We start from the raw sequence: 18,969 nt of genomic DNA, 5'->3' as shown, positions 1-18,969 counted from the left end.
AGTGTTCCTACTTCCCCTTAAAAGGTATACTGTAACAACTCAAGTGTGTCCTTTCAAAAGAAAACTGATTAGGTCACCCTAAAATTTAAAAACCCAAAGTTCTACATTAGGCACATGTCATTTATCTCAACATTCTAATCATGAAAAATAAACAAGAATAAAAAATTACATATTTAAATTGTAATGTGCACATTGGATTACTTCTTCAAATGTGTTATCAGAACTCACAGATAAAACAAAAGTAATAAAAAGATTGTGTTAAAATATTACATTTAATTTTACCTAAAATATAAATTAAAATAAGGCATAAGAAAAACTTTGAGACCACAATACATATATGGAAAACTGACCACTGAAAGATGCAAATAATTCATACAATATAAGCTTTAATATATAAATTAAATGTCATTTCATCAGCTGTTAGTCACATCAGTCTAAACTTTACCTTATATATTAAAATATTAAAAAGCTAAAAAACATCATTGCAATATAGATTCAATATGGGAAAATACATATTTGTGGCTTTTATACACAATCTAAATTAATCCATTCTATACAATAGTTTTCCAAAATATAAACGGCACTTTACATGCAAGAGAACATACCAGGCTGGGTGTCCTAATATAATTTAATATAGAGGAAAATAAAGAGAAAACACCTTTTTATTAACAAGACAGTTACACAGTGGAGGTGGAATGTAGAATAAGATTTTGCCTTAACACAATCTTGGGTAAGAGTAAAGAAATATGAAAAAGGACAATTTCTACTACTTTCAATTAGCATTTTTTAAATTGAAGAATACTGTGATTTTATATTTTCTAATTGTATCACAAACAGAAAACATGGAAGGTAGGGGAGAAAGCATGATCCCCTTTATGAATTTTAAACATCAGCCCTGCCGCCTATGGGCTGCATTTAGGCTCCTTTCCTGTTGACAGTTTCCTAAATTATTTCTGCCACTCTTGAGTTGCGCATCAGTAATCAGATGAATTTCCCAGACTTCTTTATGCCATTGTGTAACCATAGCTGCCACAATGTAATGCCACAAGAAGTCTGTCCTTGAGTATTTCTTTACTTGGGTATTCAGGTAACTTGAGCATGTTGATGCTTTAAAAGAAAAATATACCACCATTAAATGGGAAATCTATGAAATTTCTGATTGTTTTATCTAGCAGTGAAAACACTACTCAAAATTAACATAAAACCACCCTCTCAAATTTGCATTCAAATTGGAAAACCCTGAAGTAGTATTTAAAAAGAAAAAAAACAAAAAACTGCTGCATTGCAGTTTCCTTTAGCATGCAAATGTAGTGGAATAAAATAAGTTCCTTTCAGCCTAAAATAAATAAGCAATAAGGGAATTTAGTTTGAAGTGATGGTGTAACTCAGTGATACTTATGACAGTATAACTTCAGTGATACTTGAACTACATTCAATTAAATTATAGGTAGTTTCCTCAAATATTTTCCCTACCAAAAAAGGGACGGGCAAGGGATTATGTTGGTACTTATTTATCAGTGATTCCAAAATGCTGAAAACAGGTTACTGTTGAGGTTTTCCGGAAATCTCAATGCAGCAGTCGTCAGACCTTTAATCTTTCAAAATTAATCAAGACACTTCACAATGCATTTAAATAAACAATTTAACATACCATGTGCTTGAAGTTGGTAGGAGATTTGGGGTATATGGCACAGCAGCAATTGTAAAGTTCTGCAATCCACTTCCACCCATGATATTAGCAAATCCACCATGTGGGACCCTGGAACTAAGAGTTCATATCTTAGTAAGTTGTAATCATGAAACAAAAATCTTTGTGATAGATAAAATATATTCAACTCTAGGGCACTGACAAGGTGACATTTTTGGTTCTGCAAAACTCCAGCTCATTATTAAAAGATACTTTGTGGCCAGTTAACAAGCTTCCATGGAGACTCTCCTCCACATTTCTATAAGCCATACTATGCTTTCAACTGGCCATTGCACATACCTCTATTATTGCACATAGCATACTGCATGTACAATTGTTTTCTTCTGTGTGTCTCTCCCTACTCAACTGGGACTAATTTGAGGACCCAAATGTGTGTCATATCTGTATTTGTACCCCTGGGGTTAGCAAAATGACTGGCATCTAACATTCATTCATTAGATATCTGCCAAATACATGAATGTTTGCTTGATTAATTCAAGCAATATAGAGGCTCGTAGACATAATCCAAACAATTTCCTACATGTGAAAAATATCCAGGGTCTGATGGGGTTCAGGGCAGGCCATCCCCAAATATGCCACTTAGGCATACTAATTATTTCAAATTAAAGCTACTTAAAAACAACCAGTGCAAAAAGGACACTTTAACCTTCCTCTGTCTCCCTGAAAGCAGGAAATAAATCTCCCATGTGAAAGGTACTCTCCCTGTACCAGAAGGTAAAGAAACATCCTATGACCAGAGATAGGGAATTCAGGGCTGAGAAGGCTATAGAAACAAACCTCATTACTTCTTCACCAATTTACTATCCTAAGCATAAACTTCTTTGTCTTTTCAATTCTTCAAAAATGTATTGTCTCTTTGTCTAAAAGGTGTAAATCCTGCTTACTTTGGTCACTTCTCTGAGACTCATATTTCTATAAGCTCCAAAACATATGGATTAAATTTGTTTTCTACCTGTTAATCTGTCCATGTGAATTTAATTCTTAGACCAAGAAGAATAACTTTAAAAGGAAAATTTTTTCTCCCCAACAGGTCACAGTGTTTTTGTTTTGTTTTGTTTTTCACTGTTTTTTCTGTTCCAAAGATTCACAATATCAGATGTATTTCTTTTTTAATGTCACCTAACATAAACATGACAAGACCACATTCAAATTCGAAAACCCCAACAAAATGCATAAAGAGTACTAGAAAATTTAATCTTGGGTACATGGCTACAGAGAATATAATTGCAACTTCCTAAATTCTATTGTTCACATTTGAAAGACATTATTTCAAATTAGCTTTTGTATGTATCATGATTAAACAAACTGATCCTGTAAAACATTTTGTTTTTAAACTGAGATGCTATGGTGTTTTTAAAATAAGAATGATGACCAAAAAAAAAAAAAATTTAATGTATAGGTACTAAAGGTATACTCAGAAGTCTGACTAGTATTAGAAATGTCTTCTAACATAGTATTCTTAGTACAAAGCATAATTCAGTTCATTTAAAAAAAAAAAAAAAAAAACTGTTGAACCTTAAATAGCCAAAACAATCTTGAAAAAGAAGAATAAAGTTGGAGGTTTCACAGTTCCTGATTTCAAAACTTAAACTACAAAGCTATGGTTATGAGAACAATGTAGCACTGGCATAAAGACAGATATACAGAAATGGAATAGAATATCCCAAATAAATTCTTGCATATATGGCCAAATGATTTTCAACTACAGTCCTAACATTCAATGGAGACAGTGTGTGCAGGGGGAGAGGGAAAGGGAGAGGAAAAGAGAATCTCAAGCGGACTCCCCGCTGAGCATGGAGTCCAACATGGGCTCTCAATCTCACAACCCCGAGATCATGACCTGAGCCAAAATCACGTCGGATGCTTAACCGACTGAGCCACCCAGGCACCCCTAGGATGACCATTTTATTTATTTTATTTTTTTTATTTTTTTATTTTTTTTAAAGATTTTATTTATTTATTTGAGAGAGAGAGAATGAGAGAGAGCACATGAGAGGGGGGAGGGTCAGAGGGAGAAGCAGACTCCCTGCAGAGCAGGGAGCCCGATGCAGGACTCGATCCAGAGACTCCAGGATCATGACCTGAGCCGAAGGCAGTCGCTTAACCAACTGAGCCACCCAGGCGCCCCTAGGATGACCATTTTAAAGAAAAAATACAAAAATTAAAAAAACAAAAAACAAACAAACAAAAAAAAACAGAACACAGTAAGTATTGGAAAGGATATGTAGAAACTGGAACGCTTATGCATTGCTGGTGGGAATGTAAAATTTACATCAGCTGTGGAAAACTGTATGGCTGTTTCTCAAAAAACAAACACAGAATTAGAGTATATAGCCCAAAGAATTGAAAACAGAGACTAAAAAAGATTATTTGTACATCCATGTTCATAGCAGCATTATCCACAAAAGCCAAAAGGTAGAAGCAACTCAAGTGATCATACATGGATGAAGGAATAAGCAAAATGTGGTATATACATACAGTGGATTATTATTTATCCTTAAAAAAGGAAGGAAATTCTGACATATGCTACAATGTGGATGAACCCTGAGGACACTAGGCTGAGTGAAATAAGCCAGTCACAAAATGACAAATGATGTATGGTTCCATTTCTATGAAGTACCTAGAGTAGTCAAATTCATAGAGACAGAAAATAGAATGCTGGTTGCCTAGGGCTGGAGGGAGGGAGTATGAAGAGTTAGTGTTTAATTGGTAGAGTTTCAGCTGCAGAAGATAAAAAGGTTTGGGAGCTGGATAGCGGTGATGGTTGCACAACAATGTGGATGTGCTTAATGTCACAGAACTGTACTTAAAAATGGTTAAAATGTTAAATGTTATGTACTTTCTGCCACATACACTATAAAAACTGTGGGAAAATGGACCAAAATTTTCTGTTTAAAATCATAAATGATGGGAGCTTGGGTGGCTCAGTCGTTAAGCATCTGCCTTCAGCTCAGGTCATGATCCCGGGGTCCTGGGATCGAGCCCCGTGTCGGGCTCCCTGCTCAGCGGGAAGCCTGCTTCTCCCTCTCCCACTTCCCCTGCTTGTGTTCCCTCTCTCGCAGTGTCTCTGTCAAATAAATAAATAAATCTTTAAAAAATATAAAATCATAAATGATATGTATACATTCACAGGGGAAAAAAATAACAATCCAATATAAATAAATCTCTAAAAAAGAGCAGTTTTCTTTTATAGCTGGGAAGTTGTTTGGTTGCTCTTAAATGCTTTACTGATGAAATGCCTGAGCTTACCTTAGAAATCCAAGTGAATATTAAAAGTCTTGTTAATAAACACTAATTGCATGAGCAATTCCTACCTGGGGCAAAAGAATAGCTAAAGAAGATCTGGACGTGTGTGTAAACTGAAATAAAATTCAACATTAGTCTATGCCTATTAAAAAGGCAACCAAAAATGAAAAGGGATAAAAAGCCAAGCCGTTCTGAATTTCCTGTAGAGGTAGAATTTAAAAGTAAGTACACCACTTTATCAGGATAAGATGAGAAAATGAGACTTGATACCGATTCTTACACAAATTAAATACAGTATTTCAACATCTGAATGATCAATCTAATGTTTTTCATGTCACCAAATTTTGAAAAATAAGCTTAAAAATCTAAAGATTTCCCAATTTTAAGATCTAAATTAAAATTATACTGTAAACTGATATTCACAAACAATCTCTGAAACTTTATTCCTCTTCTTCTAAACTACAAACAAATATGACTTGGCTCCGTACTTGAATAATCAGTGAATCTTAAGATCATGGCTCATCAAGCTTAAGTATGTATGAGAAAAATAAATGAAATGGTCTTTGGTTGAATATTATGACACTTGGATTATACAATGTAAAATTACAGTCAATAAAATGACATACTTCTATTTTATACACAAAGAAATCATCAAGTCTGATCTTCATTGTTCTTAAGGGGTAACGAAACAATAGCGTACGTAGTAAGTCATTTAATTAAGACGGTCTTATAGACCAACAAAATAATGTTACACCATAAAACACTTAAAAATTACTTTTGGCATTGATTCTTGGTTCTAATAACTGGAACACATTTGACTTTTCAGTAAGGTTGCACTAAACTAAACTATGGACACAGAGTAAGGCAGATTTTAATATCTAAATATAAACAGATAATCAGAATTTTCCAGAAAGTGCTATTGAAAAAAAAAAATACAAACTAAGTTCAGAATGGCAAATACTATACCTACACTTAAGCCTAATTAATCGAAAGTTAAGGTTTAAAAAGACTTAAAATTTACTCAGTCTGAATTCAAAACAAGGGCTCTGTAGACTTAAGTGTTGAAAGGTGGCTTCTTTGGCACGATGGGAAAGCTTAGCTCTGTGTTGTTCCCCTCAGCTTCCTTGGCTTCTATTTTTTACTCACATCCCTCACCTCAGTTTAATTAAGGATTCACAAGCTACACTTCATGTCCAGTTAAATAATAAACAGTGCAATTCTTTTCAGTACTGCTAACAATGACTATATGATTGACCTGGGAGAGGCACTCTGTATTACTAATACAAGAGCTTTTTATTCTACAAGAGCAGCAACTTAACAGACATTTTTAGTACCAGAGAACTTGAGTAATTGTAATTGTTATCTGCACTTTAAAAGACTCATACCAACCAAATCATGGTGGTGGGGATACAATAACCCATTAAATGGTGTTTAGATATAAATCATTTAGAAAATAGTAAGAGCCCTACCTCAATACATAAACCAAAATAAAATCCAGATGGCTTAAAAATTGGAAAGTAAAAACAGGAACTATAAAAAGTTAACAGAAAAAAAAATGTAGATAAACATATAATCTTGGGAGTGGGGAAGGATTTATAAAAACCACAAAGAAAAGTACTGATACTCAACTTACAAAATTAATACTTTGATTTTATAAATTTTATAAAGTAAATTTATAATTGAAAATACATGGAAATCTGCATATTTAACTTAATGAAGTTAAAAGGCAAATGATAAACTGGGAAAATTATTTGCAGAGTTAATGTCCCACATAAATAACATTTAGAACTGAATTTTTTAAAATGACAATAGGGGCACCTGGGTGGCTCAGTCATTTAAGCATCTGGCTCTTGATTTCAGCTCACGTCATGATCTCTGGGTCATGAGATCAAGCCCTGTGTCTGACTCCATGCTCAGCGGGGAGTCAGCTTGGGATTCTCTCCTTCTCCCTCTTCCTCTCCACCCGCCCCTCCTCCGGCTCTCTCTCTCAAATAAATAAATCTTTAAAAATAAATAAATAAATGACAATAGAATGCATAAAAATTAAGACAGGCAATAAAAATAAAAATAAATACATAAGAATTATATAAATAAAAAATTATATAAAAATAGAAATGAGGGCGCCTGGGTGGCTCAGTCAGTTAAGCATCTGCCTTCGGCTCAGGTCATGATCCCAGGGTCCTGGGTTCAAGCCCCACATCGGGCTCCCTGCTTGGCGGGAAGCCTGCTTCTCCCTCTGCCCCTCCTCCCTGCTTGTGCTCTCGCTGTCTCTTATGCTCTCTCTCAAATAAGTAAAATCTTCAAAAAAAAAAAAAAGAAAGAAAAGAAAAAGAAATGATTACATCCTGTACTGATGGAGTAAAAGGAATAGGCTCTCTCATTCCCTGTTGATAGGAGTACTGGTATCTTTCTGAAGGGTAAATGAACAATATGTATCAGGTTATAAAAATTTATATACTTTCGTATCCAAAAATTTCCCTCCTAAGAATTTTTGCTATATAAATAATCAAACTAGCCCACAAGTGTATAAGTGCAAGAATTCCTTATTTGTTTAGCATTATTTATAAGCAGGAAAATTTAGCAACGAAGGACAGTATCAATGAAGGAAGGTCCATAAACTGAAGAATAGGTAGCCATGAAAAAATCAGATCTATAAATGGAACAATTTTTAATAATATATGGCTAAATTCAAAAGTTATAAAAGAGGAACAATGTTTTTAAAAAGTAGAAATTTAGGGCATTTGGCTGGCTCAGTTGGAGAGGCATGAGATTCTTGTTCAGGTCATAAGTTTGAGCCCCAGGTTGGATGTAGAGATTACTTAAATAAACTTAAAAAAAGAAAGTAAAAAAAATTTATGTATGTGGGAAAAATTCTGGAATCTCAGACACTTGAGATTAGAAGTGATTTTTTTATTGAAATTATCTAATCCTCCTACATAGAATATATAATTTTTAATTCTTTTCATTAAATTACCCAAATCTCTGGGTATTTCTTGGCATTAAGAAGCCAAAAAAAACATAACACAACACTAAAACAAGGTTTTCTTTCATATCTTTAGCCTATAATCTGTGAATATTCATGTTCTCTCTTCTTTTTTAAGATTTTATTTTTAAGTAATCTCTACACCCAACATGGGGCTCAAACTTACAACCTCAAGATCAAGAGCCTTATGCTTTCCCAACTGAGCTAGTCAGGTACCCTGAATGAATATTCATGTTTTATTTATTGTTTAAATTTAGATTATAGTGTGACACCAACTATTTTTCTAATTATGTAGCTAAAGGACTTAGAAAATAAAGCAAAATGTTAAATTATTATCTCTGAATAGTGGAATTACTTAATGAATTTTCATTTTCTTCTATCTATATTCTTCATTTTTCAAATTTTCTATAATGGTTATGGACTACTTTTAAGATAAGAAAATACCGGACTTTAAATTACATATATATTTTATTGGGGCTCCTGGGTGGCTCAGTCGTTAAACGTCTGCCTTCGGCTCAGGTCATGATCCCAGGGTCCTGGGATCGAGCCCCACATCGGGCTCCCTGCTCAGCGGGGAGCCTGCTTCTCCCTCTCCCACTCTGCCCTGCTTGTGTTCCCTCTCTCACTGTCTCTGTCAAATAAATAAATAAAATCTTTAAAAAATAAATAAATAAACATATTTTATAGAGAAATACACTCACAATTATGTTTTTAAAATAGAAAAAATAGAGAAGTAAATACACAAATTGTTTATAATAGTTATTGCTGACAGGGAGTGGTATTCCTTATTTGTTTTAATTTTATGTGTGTTCCAACTTTCCTAGAAGAACCATGTACATTTATAATGGAACAAATGAACTATATTTCCATAAAGAGGAGGGCACAGATGAAATTCTAAGATACTAAGAATGAAAATCAGATTTTTTTTAAACATCTTTCAGAAATGTAACTTAAAGGAGGTTAAAATCATCTAGTTTTCTAGTATCTGTGATATTTAATCAGTCCAAAAGTAGACTTTTCAAAGATATGTGGTATCACAAATTATTTTTTAGGCCATGAATCTTGAAATTTTAAAATCTGGTAAGAGGGGCGCTTTGGTGGCTCAGTTGTTAAGCTTCCGACTCTTGGTTTCTGCTCAGGTTATGATCACAGTCAGGGTTGTGGGATCAAGCCCCACATCAGGCTCTGCACTCAGCACAGAGTATGCTTGGGATCCTTTTCCTCTCCTTCTGCCCCCCACAATAAATAAATAAAATCTTTTAAAAAATTGGTAAAAACTGGAGAAAAACAGCTGAGTACGGATATTATATATGTCATGCGTGCGTGTGTGTGTGTTGTCCAGCAACACACAAATATTAAAAATCTGGCACTACCATTGATTTACCTACAGAATGAAAAGATTACCAAATTATAAAATACAATATATATGCTGACTGTCCTGATTGGAACAGTTTATTTTTTTATACATTAATATACATTAAATAAACATTTGAGCACTACCACAGATTTTATCGTTAATGGCTAAATAAATCTTTAATACCTAAAAAATGGAAAGGGAGGTGGAAACTGACAATTCCAAGTAATAATGCATTTTGGTTGTTTAAGCCATCAAAACTGCAACACATTAAATTCTTTCCACATTAGCATAAAAACACTTCTTACCTGCCAGTAACAAACTGCAAGAGAAGAACTCTCTCCTCTGGAGTAATGTCTTCCACAACTTCCCAGAACCACTAACAACAACAAAAAAATTGTAATTGTAGACAGAGTAATTGTAGACTTCTTAATACCCAAGAAATATGTAATATTCATAAACATATTTTATTCTATGAAACTCATTTATCAAAAATGCTTTCATACAAAGCTTTCATATGCAATATTCCCAGGAGAAGAATTTAGGGGAAAATTTCACTTTGTTAATTAATGTAGGTTTTCATCCAATAGTGCTGAAAAGCTTATAAAATTAAATGGCAAACTTAACTTCATCCTAAGCTCTGGAGAGATTTTACCTGAATAACTGGATCTTCTCTTTCATAGCCACTTGTGTATTCTGTATTTCTTATCCAATCGCTCACATCAATTTCTGGCATGCCAGAAAGCAGTAGCTCCTTTGGGGAAGAAGAAAAGTATTTCATTAATCTTCATTAGGAAAAAAAAGCTATTACAATAAAATAGTAAATTTGCCTTAATTAGAAACTAATCCCATGTAAAACTGATTTATTTTTGTGACAGTTTCTGCATGTCATCAATAACAAGAACTCTTCATATTGATAATCTCAAATATTGCTGAGATGTGGAAACGTCTCCACACGATACAATTTCATTAAAACATGAGACAAATAAACACATGCAACAAGTTTACATTTGCAACAATTTTATGAATGTTATTATATTTGGTTTATGTTTAATTGTATGAATTTGTTAAATTCTAAAGAGGCCACATATGCTCAACATATGAAAATGATAACAAAGACCTGAATAAGTCCTGGGTTAATAAGCAAAGGAAAAAATCATCAAGAAACTCCAGTCACTAGGAAAAAGAAGTAATATAATAAAAAGAGGTAATATAATAAAAATAGTTGTTGTTTTAAAAAAAAAAAAAACAGAACAGATTCAGGCCTTTCAAGAACTCTATTTTGGAATGATTTGGATCCTCTAAAGCCAAAATTCCCCAGTGTGAGAAAAAAATGCAATTTCCTAATGACTTTTGGTAGTCTTTTTTTATTAATGTGAAGATCATCAAACACAGTATTAATCCAATAAATAAAAATGAAATGAAGAATGTCAAAAATACTTACCATTATGTTTTCCAAGAGAAAAGAGAACATGGAAAGAGCTTGTCCAAATGGCTCAAATGAGCCCATATCTCACGACTGGATGTGTTTACACAGACAGATAAGGCAATGACTATACTACACTTAACCAAATACTGACAACCCAGATCAGAAGAGTTTGGTGTCACAGACACAGATACAGTGTGGTTCAAAATCACGTCTCCTACAACAACTACTCATGCATACACCTGACTAGTACAGAAGTGTGCTCTGAAGAAAATTAATGAAGGCTAGTAAGAGGCTCTGACAACTCTTGTAGTTTCTAAGATCTATTCAGAGTCTACAAGGTTCTCCCTTTTCCAACATATCTGAAGCTGGATTTTCTTCATTTAGTTCAAGCAAACAACATATTACAACTGATTATATGTAGAAGGAGATATGAGAACCTACTTGTCTTCTATTAAGTAGATATTAAACCTACAAAAATGTAAAATACCACTCTTCTCACTATTTTTAGCTTTATCCTGGAAAATGCAATTTTCAATCTTTAAATGCTATTCATATTAATATGTAATGGATTGTTATTTCTACATTAAGTAAATATTTTACATTTTTGTTTTAATTTCAAATGCAATATATATCAATATAACGCACATGAACAAAAACGCTTGTTGTAAGGGTGTCCTAAAGCCAAAAGGTTTGAGAACTGCTGGCCTAGGGTATATTTTAATCCTCCTTTCCATAGTATTATAAAATACTTTTACTAGATGGACCTTCTGATTGTCTCCATTTTAACAATCCAAATACATTCTCCACCATTCTTTGCACTATTCTGAGCCCCAGGAGACCAATTCTTGCAGACTGGCTTTCTTGCCTATCAGCTTTAGGTTGGGCTCCATCACTGGGAAACAGGCAGGATTCTGGAGGTGAGGATATTTCCTGCTCCCACTTTGCTTCAGCACATCTTTGCAGTAGCCATGTATCCTCAACTATAGCTATTATCAGATTCCCCCTCATTGATACTTCAGGCTCTCACTGGGTCCTCGCAATACAATAGCCCCCCACTCTTACCCACAATTTCGCTTTCTGTGGTCTCAGTTACCGCAGTCAACTGTGGTCCAGAAGCAGATGATCCTCCTTCTGACATACTGTCAGAAAGTTAATAGTAGCCTAACGCTAGGTCATGATATAGGCTATGTCATTCCCCTCACATCATCTCATCACATAGACATTTTATCTGACATCATCAGAACGAGGGTGAGTACCACACAATAATATATTTTGAGAAACCATATTCATATAACTTTTATTATAGTACATTGTTATAATTGTTGTTATAAATATTATCAGTTTTTATTATTATTGTTGTTAATCTCTTACTATGCCTAATTTGTAAATTAAACTTACCCTAGGTATGCATATTTAGGAAAAAACATAGTATACAACATTCAGTACTATCCATGGTTTCAGGCATCTACTGGGGGTGTTGGAACAGATTCCCTCTTGATAAGGGGGCACTACTGTAATTCCTCCACCTGTCTCTTCAATTCTATGGATGATAAAGCTTTCCACAATTGCTAGTCTCTGGATGCCTCCCTATACTCTTGTTATTCTTAACACTGCCACACCTCTGTAATAGCCCCTTTGTTAAAGTTTCGATCTGAGCCATCTGGGGAAATTCTGTTCCCTGGCAAGACACTGATACAGATCTGCCTAAAGGGAGTAAGGGATGAATTTTACACATTTCTTACAAGCCATGAGAGTTTGTTTAATCCTCTTCCCTTCTAGACTGAAGATAAGCTTTTAATAATATTAAGTATGCTTTCATTATTAATAATTATGAATAAAAATGACTGAGACTATATTCTCTCAAGAAATTTGAAGCATTTCATGAATATCATATTATGATTTTTGTGAAGAGGATGAAAGATCTTTATTATCCCACTTAACACCTGGGCAAAAAAAAAAAAAATTATTAAACTGACTAAAAACAAGTAGATGAAATGGAATTCCACAATCAAAAGAACATACAGCAAGAAGATTTCAAGTCCCAATCAATAATTGTTTTTTAAAAATATGACAAAATAAATGAATTAGTCTGCTGGCAATGGCTATAACATATAAATCCCACGCGAATGGCCAGCAATGGAGCCCTGCAAATGTTCATAGGCATTAGCTTACCCAGTATTCATATGGCTCAATGTGTTAATACCAGATGCACAATAGCTTAGATGCCTGTGCCAACTTTTTAAAAAAGTTTCCTATCCTAATGTAGCACAGCCCTTTCCTATGAAAGACATAAAGTCATACAAAAGGTTCTAAAACCAAGTCCCATTTATACTTATGCCTCTGAGAGACAGTTTGGCAATACTGATGAAGACAGACCAGGCTCTAGGTCACAGAACATGGGTTCCCAGTCTGGCTCTAACACATACTCTATGAACTGGAGGAAGTTCTGTACCTTTTTTGGATTAGTTTTCCTCATCTATAAAATGAGAAAATTATACTTATATCAGAGGTCTGTTGTAAAAATTTTAAAAGTTAATAAATATAAAGTGCTTGGCAAATACTGCGGTTTTTTTTTTTTTTAAAGATTTTATTTATTTATTTGAGAGACAGAATGAGAGAGAGAGAGCACAAGAGCGGGGAGGGTCAGAGGGAGAAGCAGACTCCCTGCCGAGCAGGGAGCCCGATGCGGGACTCGATCCTGGGACTTCAGGATCATGACCTGAGCCGAAGGCAGACGCTTAACGACTGAGCCACCCAGGCGCCCAAATACTGCGTTTTTAATAATAATTTTCATCACTGCATAAATCAGGATTATGCTGACAACACTGCTTTTCCCAAATAATCCCTCCATCTCAATCAGCTCAACGTAGTAAAGCCAGAGTCTAAGAAAGATGAGGAATCCTGACCTAACTTCTAATAAAACCACAACTGAAGACTTAACTGTAGCAAACCTAAATATGAAAGATAAAAGAATAAAGAACGCTTTTAGAAGAAAACATGGGGAAACACCTTCATGACCTTGGAATAAGAAACAGGTTCTAAAACACAAAAAAGATCCATTCATTAAAAAAAGAAAAAACAGGGGCGCCTGGGTGGCTCAGTTGGTTAAGCGACTGCCTTCGGCTCAGGTCATGATCCTGGAGTCCCGGGATCGAGTCCCGCATCAGGCTTCCTGCTCGGCGAGGCGCCTGCTTCTCCCTCTAACCCTCCCCCCTCTCATGTACTCTTTCTCTCTCATTCTCACTCTCTCAAATAAATAAATAAATCTTTAAAAAAAAAAAAAGAAAAAACAAGTAATAAACTGAACTGTGTTAAAACTAAAAACTTTTATTCACTAAAAGATAACAGAGCAGAAAATATTCACAATATATAAATAATAAACACTCCTATAAAGAATCCTACAAATCAGTAACAAAAAACCAGAAAACACAATAGAAAAATGGACAAATTACCTGAGCAAACACTTTAAAAAAAGAGTACAAGTGGCCAATGAACACATAAACACACTAGGGAAATGAAACACCACTACTGATCCACAAAAATGGTAAAAATGAAAAAGAAAATATCAAGTACTAGTGAAGATATGGAATACCCAGAACTCTCATACCTATTGGTGGGAATATAAACTGACACACCACTTAAACTATTTGCAAATATCTATTATAATACAATAAATGTACACTCTATGTCCCAGCAATTCCACTTCAAGAATGCATACATATATCCTTCTAAAGACATGTACTAGAATGTTTGTAATAGCACTATTTCAAATAACCTGAAGCTGAAAAGTACCCACCAAATGTTCATCAACAATAGAACAGACCTCTCTCTCTCTACATATATATATACACACACACATACACTGACAAAATGAAATACTATAATACAATAAAAATGAACAAATTACAACATCAATAATACGTACGATTCTCACAAAAAGTTGAGCTAAGGAAGGCAGATCTATTCTAGGTGACTATTCCACTTACATTTCGTTCAAAAATGGGAAACCTAATCTATGGTATTTTTAGAACTCAGAAGGGGAAGCCCGGGTGGCTTAGTCCATTAAGCATTGGACTCTTGTTTTTGGATCAGGTCAAGATCTCAGGGTCATTAGATGGAGCCCCACGTTGGGCTCCGTGCTCAGCAGAGAGTCTGCTGGAGATTCTCTCTCTCCCTCTGCCCCTCCCCATTCTTAGGTTCTCTCTAAAAAATAAATAAATAAAATCTTAAAGAAAAAATAGACTGATGAATCACTGAACTCTACCTCTGAAACTAATAATACACTATGTGTTAATTAACTGAATTTAAATAAATGTAAAAACAAGAAAAATAATAAAATAATGTTAATGGGAAAAAAAAAGTCTGAAGAGCAGTTCCCCATGAAGAGGGATAGTGACTGGAAAACGACAGGAGTGGACATCTGGGGTGCTAGGATTTCTCTGTTTCTTGATCTGGGTGCTGGTTTTATGGGTGTAGTCAGTCTGTAAAAATTCATCAAACTATACATTTATGATGTATATACTTTTCTCTACATACATTGTAAATCGATACCATAAAACCCAGCAGTATCAGTAAATTAGGAGGCAAAGTTTTTGTCAATTATTACATTGTTGCTATGTTATTTTACACAAAGGTCCAGAAAATAATGTAAAATTCTCTGTTTTGAACGTCACAAGGCCAATTTAATATAAGTATAGTACAGGAAAAAGTCAGCTTTCAATCATGTTTAATAATAGTTCATAAGTTTTTAAATGCTAAAAATAACTTATTGCTATGCAAAAACTAGACAAGTCTATACTAAACAAAACCATTAATCTTAAGCCTAAAAATACAAGCAAAAAAAAAACCCCTCAAAACTGACATTTAATGAAACTAAGTCACAATGGACTTCAAAATTAACTTGCAAATTTTATTCACTACTATACTAAGATATACTATGAATGATAAGCCAAAAATACTGGTATATTATGTAAAATTAAGAGGTATAAACCAGTGTACTTATTCATATAGTAAAGTGAAAAGCATAGGGTAAAACTAATTTTATAGGAAAGAATAAAAACCAAAGGATACTTTTCCATTGATCTAAAATTTATTATTCTAAATTACAATTTTTTAAATAAAAAATTAGCTATACTCTATTTAAAACAGTGGGGGTGCCTGGGTCTGGGTGGCTCAGTCAGTTAAGCATCTGCCTTTGGCTCAGGTCACAATCCCAGGGTCCTGGGATTGAGCCCCACGTTGGGCTCCCTGCTCAGTGGGGAGTCTGCTTCTCCCTCTCTCTCTGCCTCTGCTCATGTGCTCTCTCTCTCTCTCAAATAAATAAAATCTTTTTAAAAAAATACTGTGTTTAATTAAGGAGTTAGACAACTCAAGAGTTTGAAAATAATTTATTACCAATCATAAGAGAGAAAAAGGATATGAGGGAAAATGTAAACATAAAGCATATAAAATTAGAAATCCTGTTAACTCATAGTAAAAGGCAGGCAAATTAAAAGTGCAAAACACTTATCAGAAACTAGAGGCTGACAGAGGACTCCACACAGATTTAAAATGGAAAATGACAATTATATATATGGTAAATAAGAAGCTAGAGAAAATTAAACAAATACCATAAGAAAAACCCCCTAATTCGTCTTTTCGGAATGACAAGAAGTTAGTAAGTTATCATTATCTTGTACCTCATATGGTCAAATAAAAAATTCACAAGTACAGTTGATTCTTGCTTGAATAATGCAGGGGTTAGGGACTCTGACCCCATGCAGTCAAAATCCACGTGTAACATTTGAATTCCCCCAAAACTTAACTATTAATAGGCTACTGTTGGCCAGAGGCCTTACTGGTAACAAACAATAAACATATTTTGTATGTTCTATGTATTACACATATCCTATTCTTAGAATAAGGTAGACTAGAGAAAAGAAAATATTATTAACAAAATCAAAAAGTGTCTGGGGTGGCTCAGTTGGTTGAGTATCTGACTTGGTCTGGGCTCAGGTCATGCTCTCAGGATTGTGAGACTGAACCCTGCTTTCGGCTCCACGCTTGGTGTAGAGTCTGCTTGAGATTCTTTCCCCTCTTCCTTCTCCCTCTCCCTCTGTTCCTCCCCAATTTGCATGCACGTGCCCGCTCTCTCTCTCAATAAATAAATCTTTAAAAAAAAAGAAAAAAAAATCAAAAGGAAGAGAGAAAATTTACAGTGTTATACTGTAAAACATCCATGTTTAAGTTTGAACCCACACAGTTCAAACACGTGTTGTTCAAGGGTTAACTGTAATATGATTATTGCTTTTGAGAAGACTGGCCTTCAACATCTCCCATGTAAAATACTTTGAAAATGTACTCCATTTTTGTTTTCATTTCACACTAAGGAATTGTTACTCTGGTTATTAAGCTTAAGAGAAGTACAATCACAAATCTTGTAAGAAATCTCTAAACATGAACATTAAACCATAATGTCTTATTATACATTATTTTATCATAGTACTCCAAAATTATTTCTGAATTATAGCAACTGGAGTTTTGTGTTGTTTTGTAACCACAAATGAACTGATGTTTTTCCTTACCAATTCATATTCATCAAAAAGCTGTATGAGGGAAGGTGGAATGAACATATGAAAGCCCTGTAAAAAAGCATTGATCTGAGGCTGAATGGCTCTTGTCATTCGAAGTTCAGTAACAAGCTGAACATACTCCGCCTATTAAAAAAAAAAAAAAAAGATGATTTTTTTCAATTTCACATACTTAAGATATTGTTGATATGATCATTCCTCATTTAAGAGGTAAAGGTTTGGAATTAATTTGGCACCATCATTCAAATATCTCAGTAAACCCATAATCTACCAATCACTAACTACTTAGGCCAAAATCCTAGGAATCAATCACCCATGATTTTTCTCACATGCTGTATCAGTGAGTGCTATCAGAACTACCTCCAAAAAACATTCTCAATCCGACCCTGTCTCACCATCTCCACTACTACTACCCTGGTCCAAGCCATCATCATCACCTTCACCTGGATTACTGTAACATGTGGTGTCCCAGTTTCCATTTTTGTCTCTGTACTGCTTCTTCCATACCACCAAGTGATCTTTTAAATATATAAATATATATTTTACATATAATTTCATATATAATTCAGATCACATCACTCCTGCTCAAAACCCTACAGTGAGGGGTGCCTGGGTGGCTCAGTCACTTAAGCACCTCTCTCCCTCCCTAAAACAAAACAAAACAAAACAACTCATTGACTTAAGTAAAAAACAAATTATAAGGCCCTAAATGATCCAGCCTTTCTTTGCTCTCTCATCTCACTTCTTTCTTCTCTCCCCCTTGTTCATTCTCTCTATTCCCCAAACATAAGCTTGTTCAGGCCTCAGTGTCTATACTTCCTCATGTCTCTGACTCAACTATCTCATTAGAATGTAACCTCTCTGCAGGCAAGGGCTCTGTTTTGTTTTCCAGTATATATTCCCAGCTCCTAAAAAACTGGCTGCCACTTTGTAAATGTTTAACAAATACTGGATGAATGCATACATTCAGCAAGTGCATTTAATACAGACCTAGAACTTGATAAAATGGGTCACTTAAGCATAGTTATTTGATTCTGAATTAAGGTAAACTATTTTTACACATGTCATTTTAAAATACATCATCACAGAAAATAGTGTCACTTAAAATTTAACTGGTAATAAAGAATATATTTTGGCTCAGACAAGAATCAATTATTATATTTATCAATCAACTCTATCAATTGTTATCATTTATATATTTTAAATTATATCTAAGTGAAATTTTGTGACTTAAAAGCAATATGCTGTATATAGTTCTTACCTCCCAGGTATGAATGTTCTAAAGAGAGTAGAGAAAGCCAATTTTAGGTTCCTTCCTTTATTTTTTGAGGGGGCACTAATCTGAAACTCTGCCACCTCCCACTTCCTAACTCTACACCGGGGGGAAAAAACCCACAAGTACTGAGCTAGAAAGTTATATATAACCACTGGCTATGAATTCTCCATCCATGTCAAAGCTATAGAAGTGTCATGGTGGCTTCCCCATAGTTCTCCCCAAGCCCCACATAGCCCCTTGTGCAATCTAGCGCAGGGAAAGCTGTCATCTCTGCTATTCAGTCTACTCCCACGCCCAAATCACATTCCCTACCACCCACAAGTTTTTCCTCCACTGTACAGGAATTATCAGTTACTACATTTAGGTAGTTACCAGAGAGAGGGAGACAAAAATGTGTGCCAAAC

General features: G+C 34.5%; 1 protein-coding gene across 5 annotated transcripts in view; it reads right to left on the bottom strand.

Annotated features, from left to right (window-relative positions):
* Positions 1-366: 366 nt before the first annotated feature.
* The window catches only part of HACE1 (HECT domain and ankyrin repeat containing E3 ubiquitin protein ligase 1), a 106,144-nt gene continuing 87,541 nt past the window's right edge, over positions 367-18,969 (bottom strand). For 4 of the 5 annotated variants that reach the window (XM_044917282.1, XM_021693118.1, XM_044917284.1 and 1 more), the window contains 5 exons: positions 17,284-17,415; positions 9,947-10,045; positions 9,600-9,670; positions 1,652-1,765; positions 367-1,107 (listed from right to left, as the gene is read on the bottom strand). In XM_044917282.1, coding sequence (XP_044773217.1) covers positions 1,005-1,107; positions 1,652-1,765; positions 9,600-9,670; positions 9,947-10,045; positions 17,284-17,415 — 519 coding nt within the window. In that variant the 3' untranslated portion in view covers positions 367-1,004. The remainder of the gene's footprint in view (positions 1,108-1,651; positions 1,766-9,599; positions 9,671-9,946; positions 10,046-17,283; positions 17,416-18,969) is intronic. The other variant, XM_044917283.1, reaches the window with a different exon arrangement.

Source organism: Neomonachus schauinslandi, chromosome 8 (assembly GCF_002201575.2).
Source record: "Neomonachus schauinslandi chromosome 8, ASM220157v2, whole genome shotgun sequence".
NCBI classification, from domain to species: Eukaryota; Metazoa; Chordata; class Mammalia; order Carnivora; family Phocidae; genus Neomonachus; species Neomonachus schauinslandi.
Note: the sequence above shows the minus strand (reverse complement) of the source record. Positions and strands in the feature narration are given on the sequence as shown.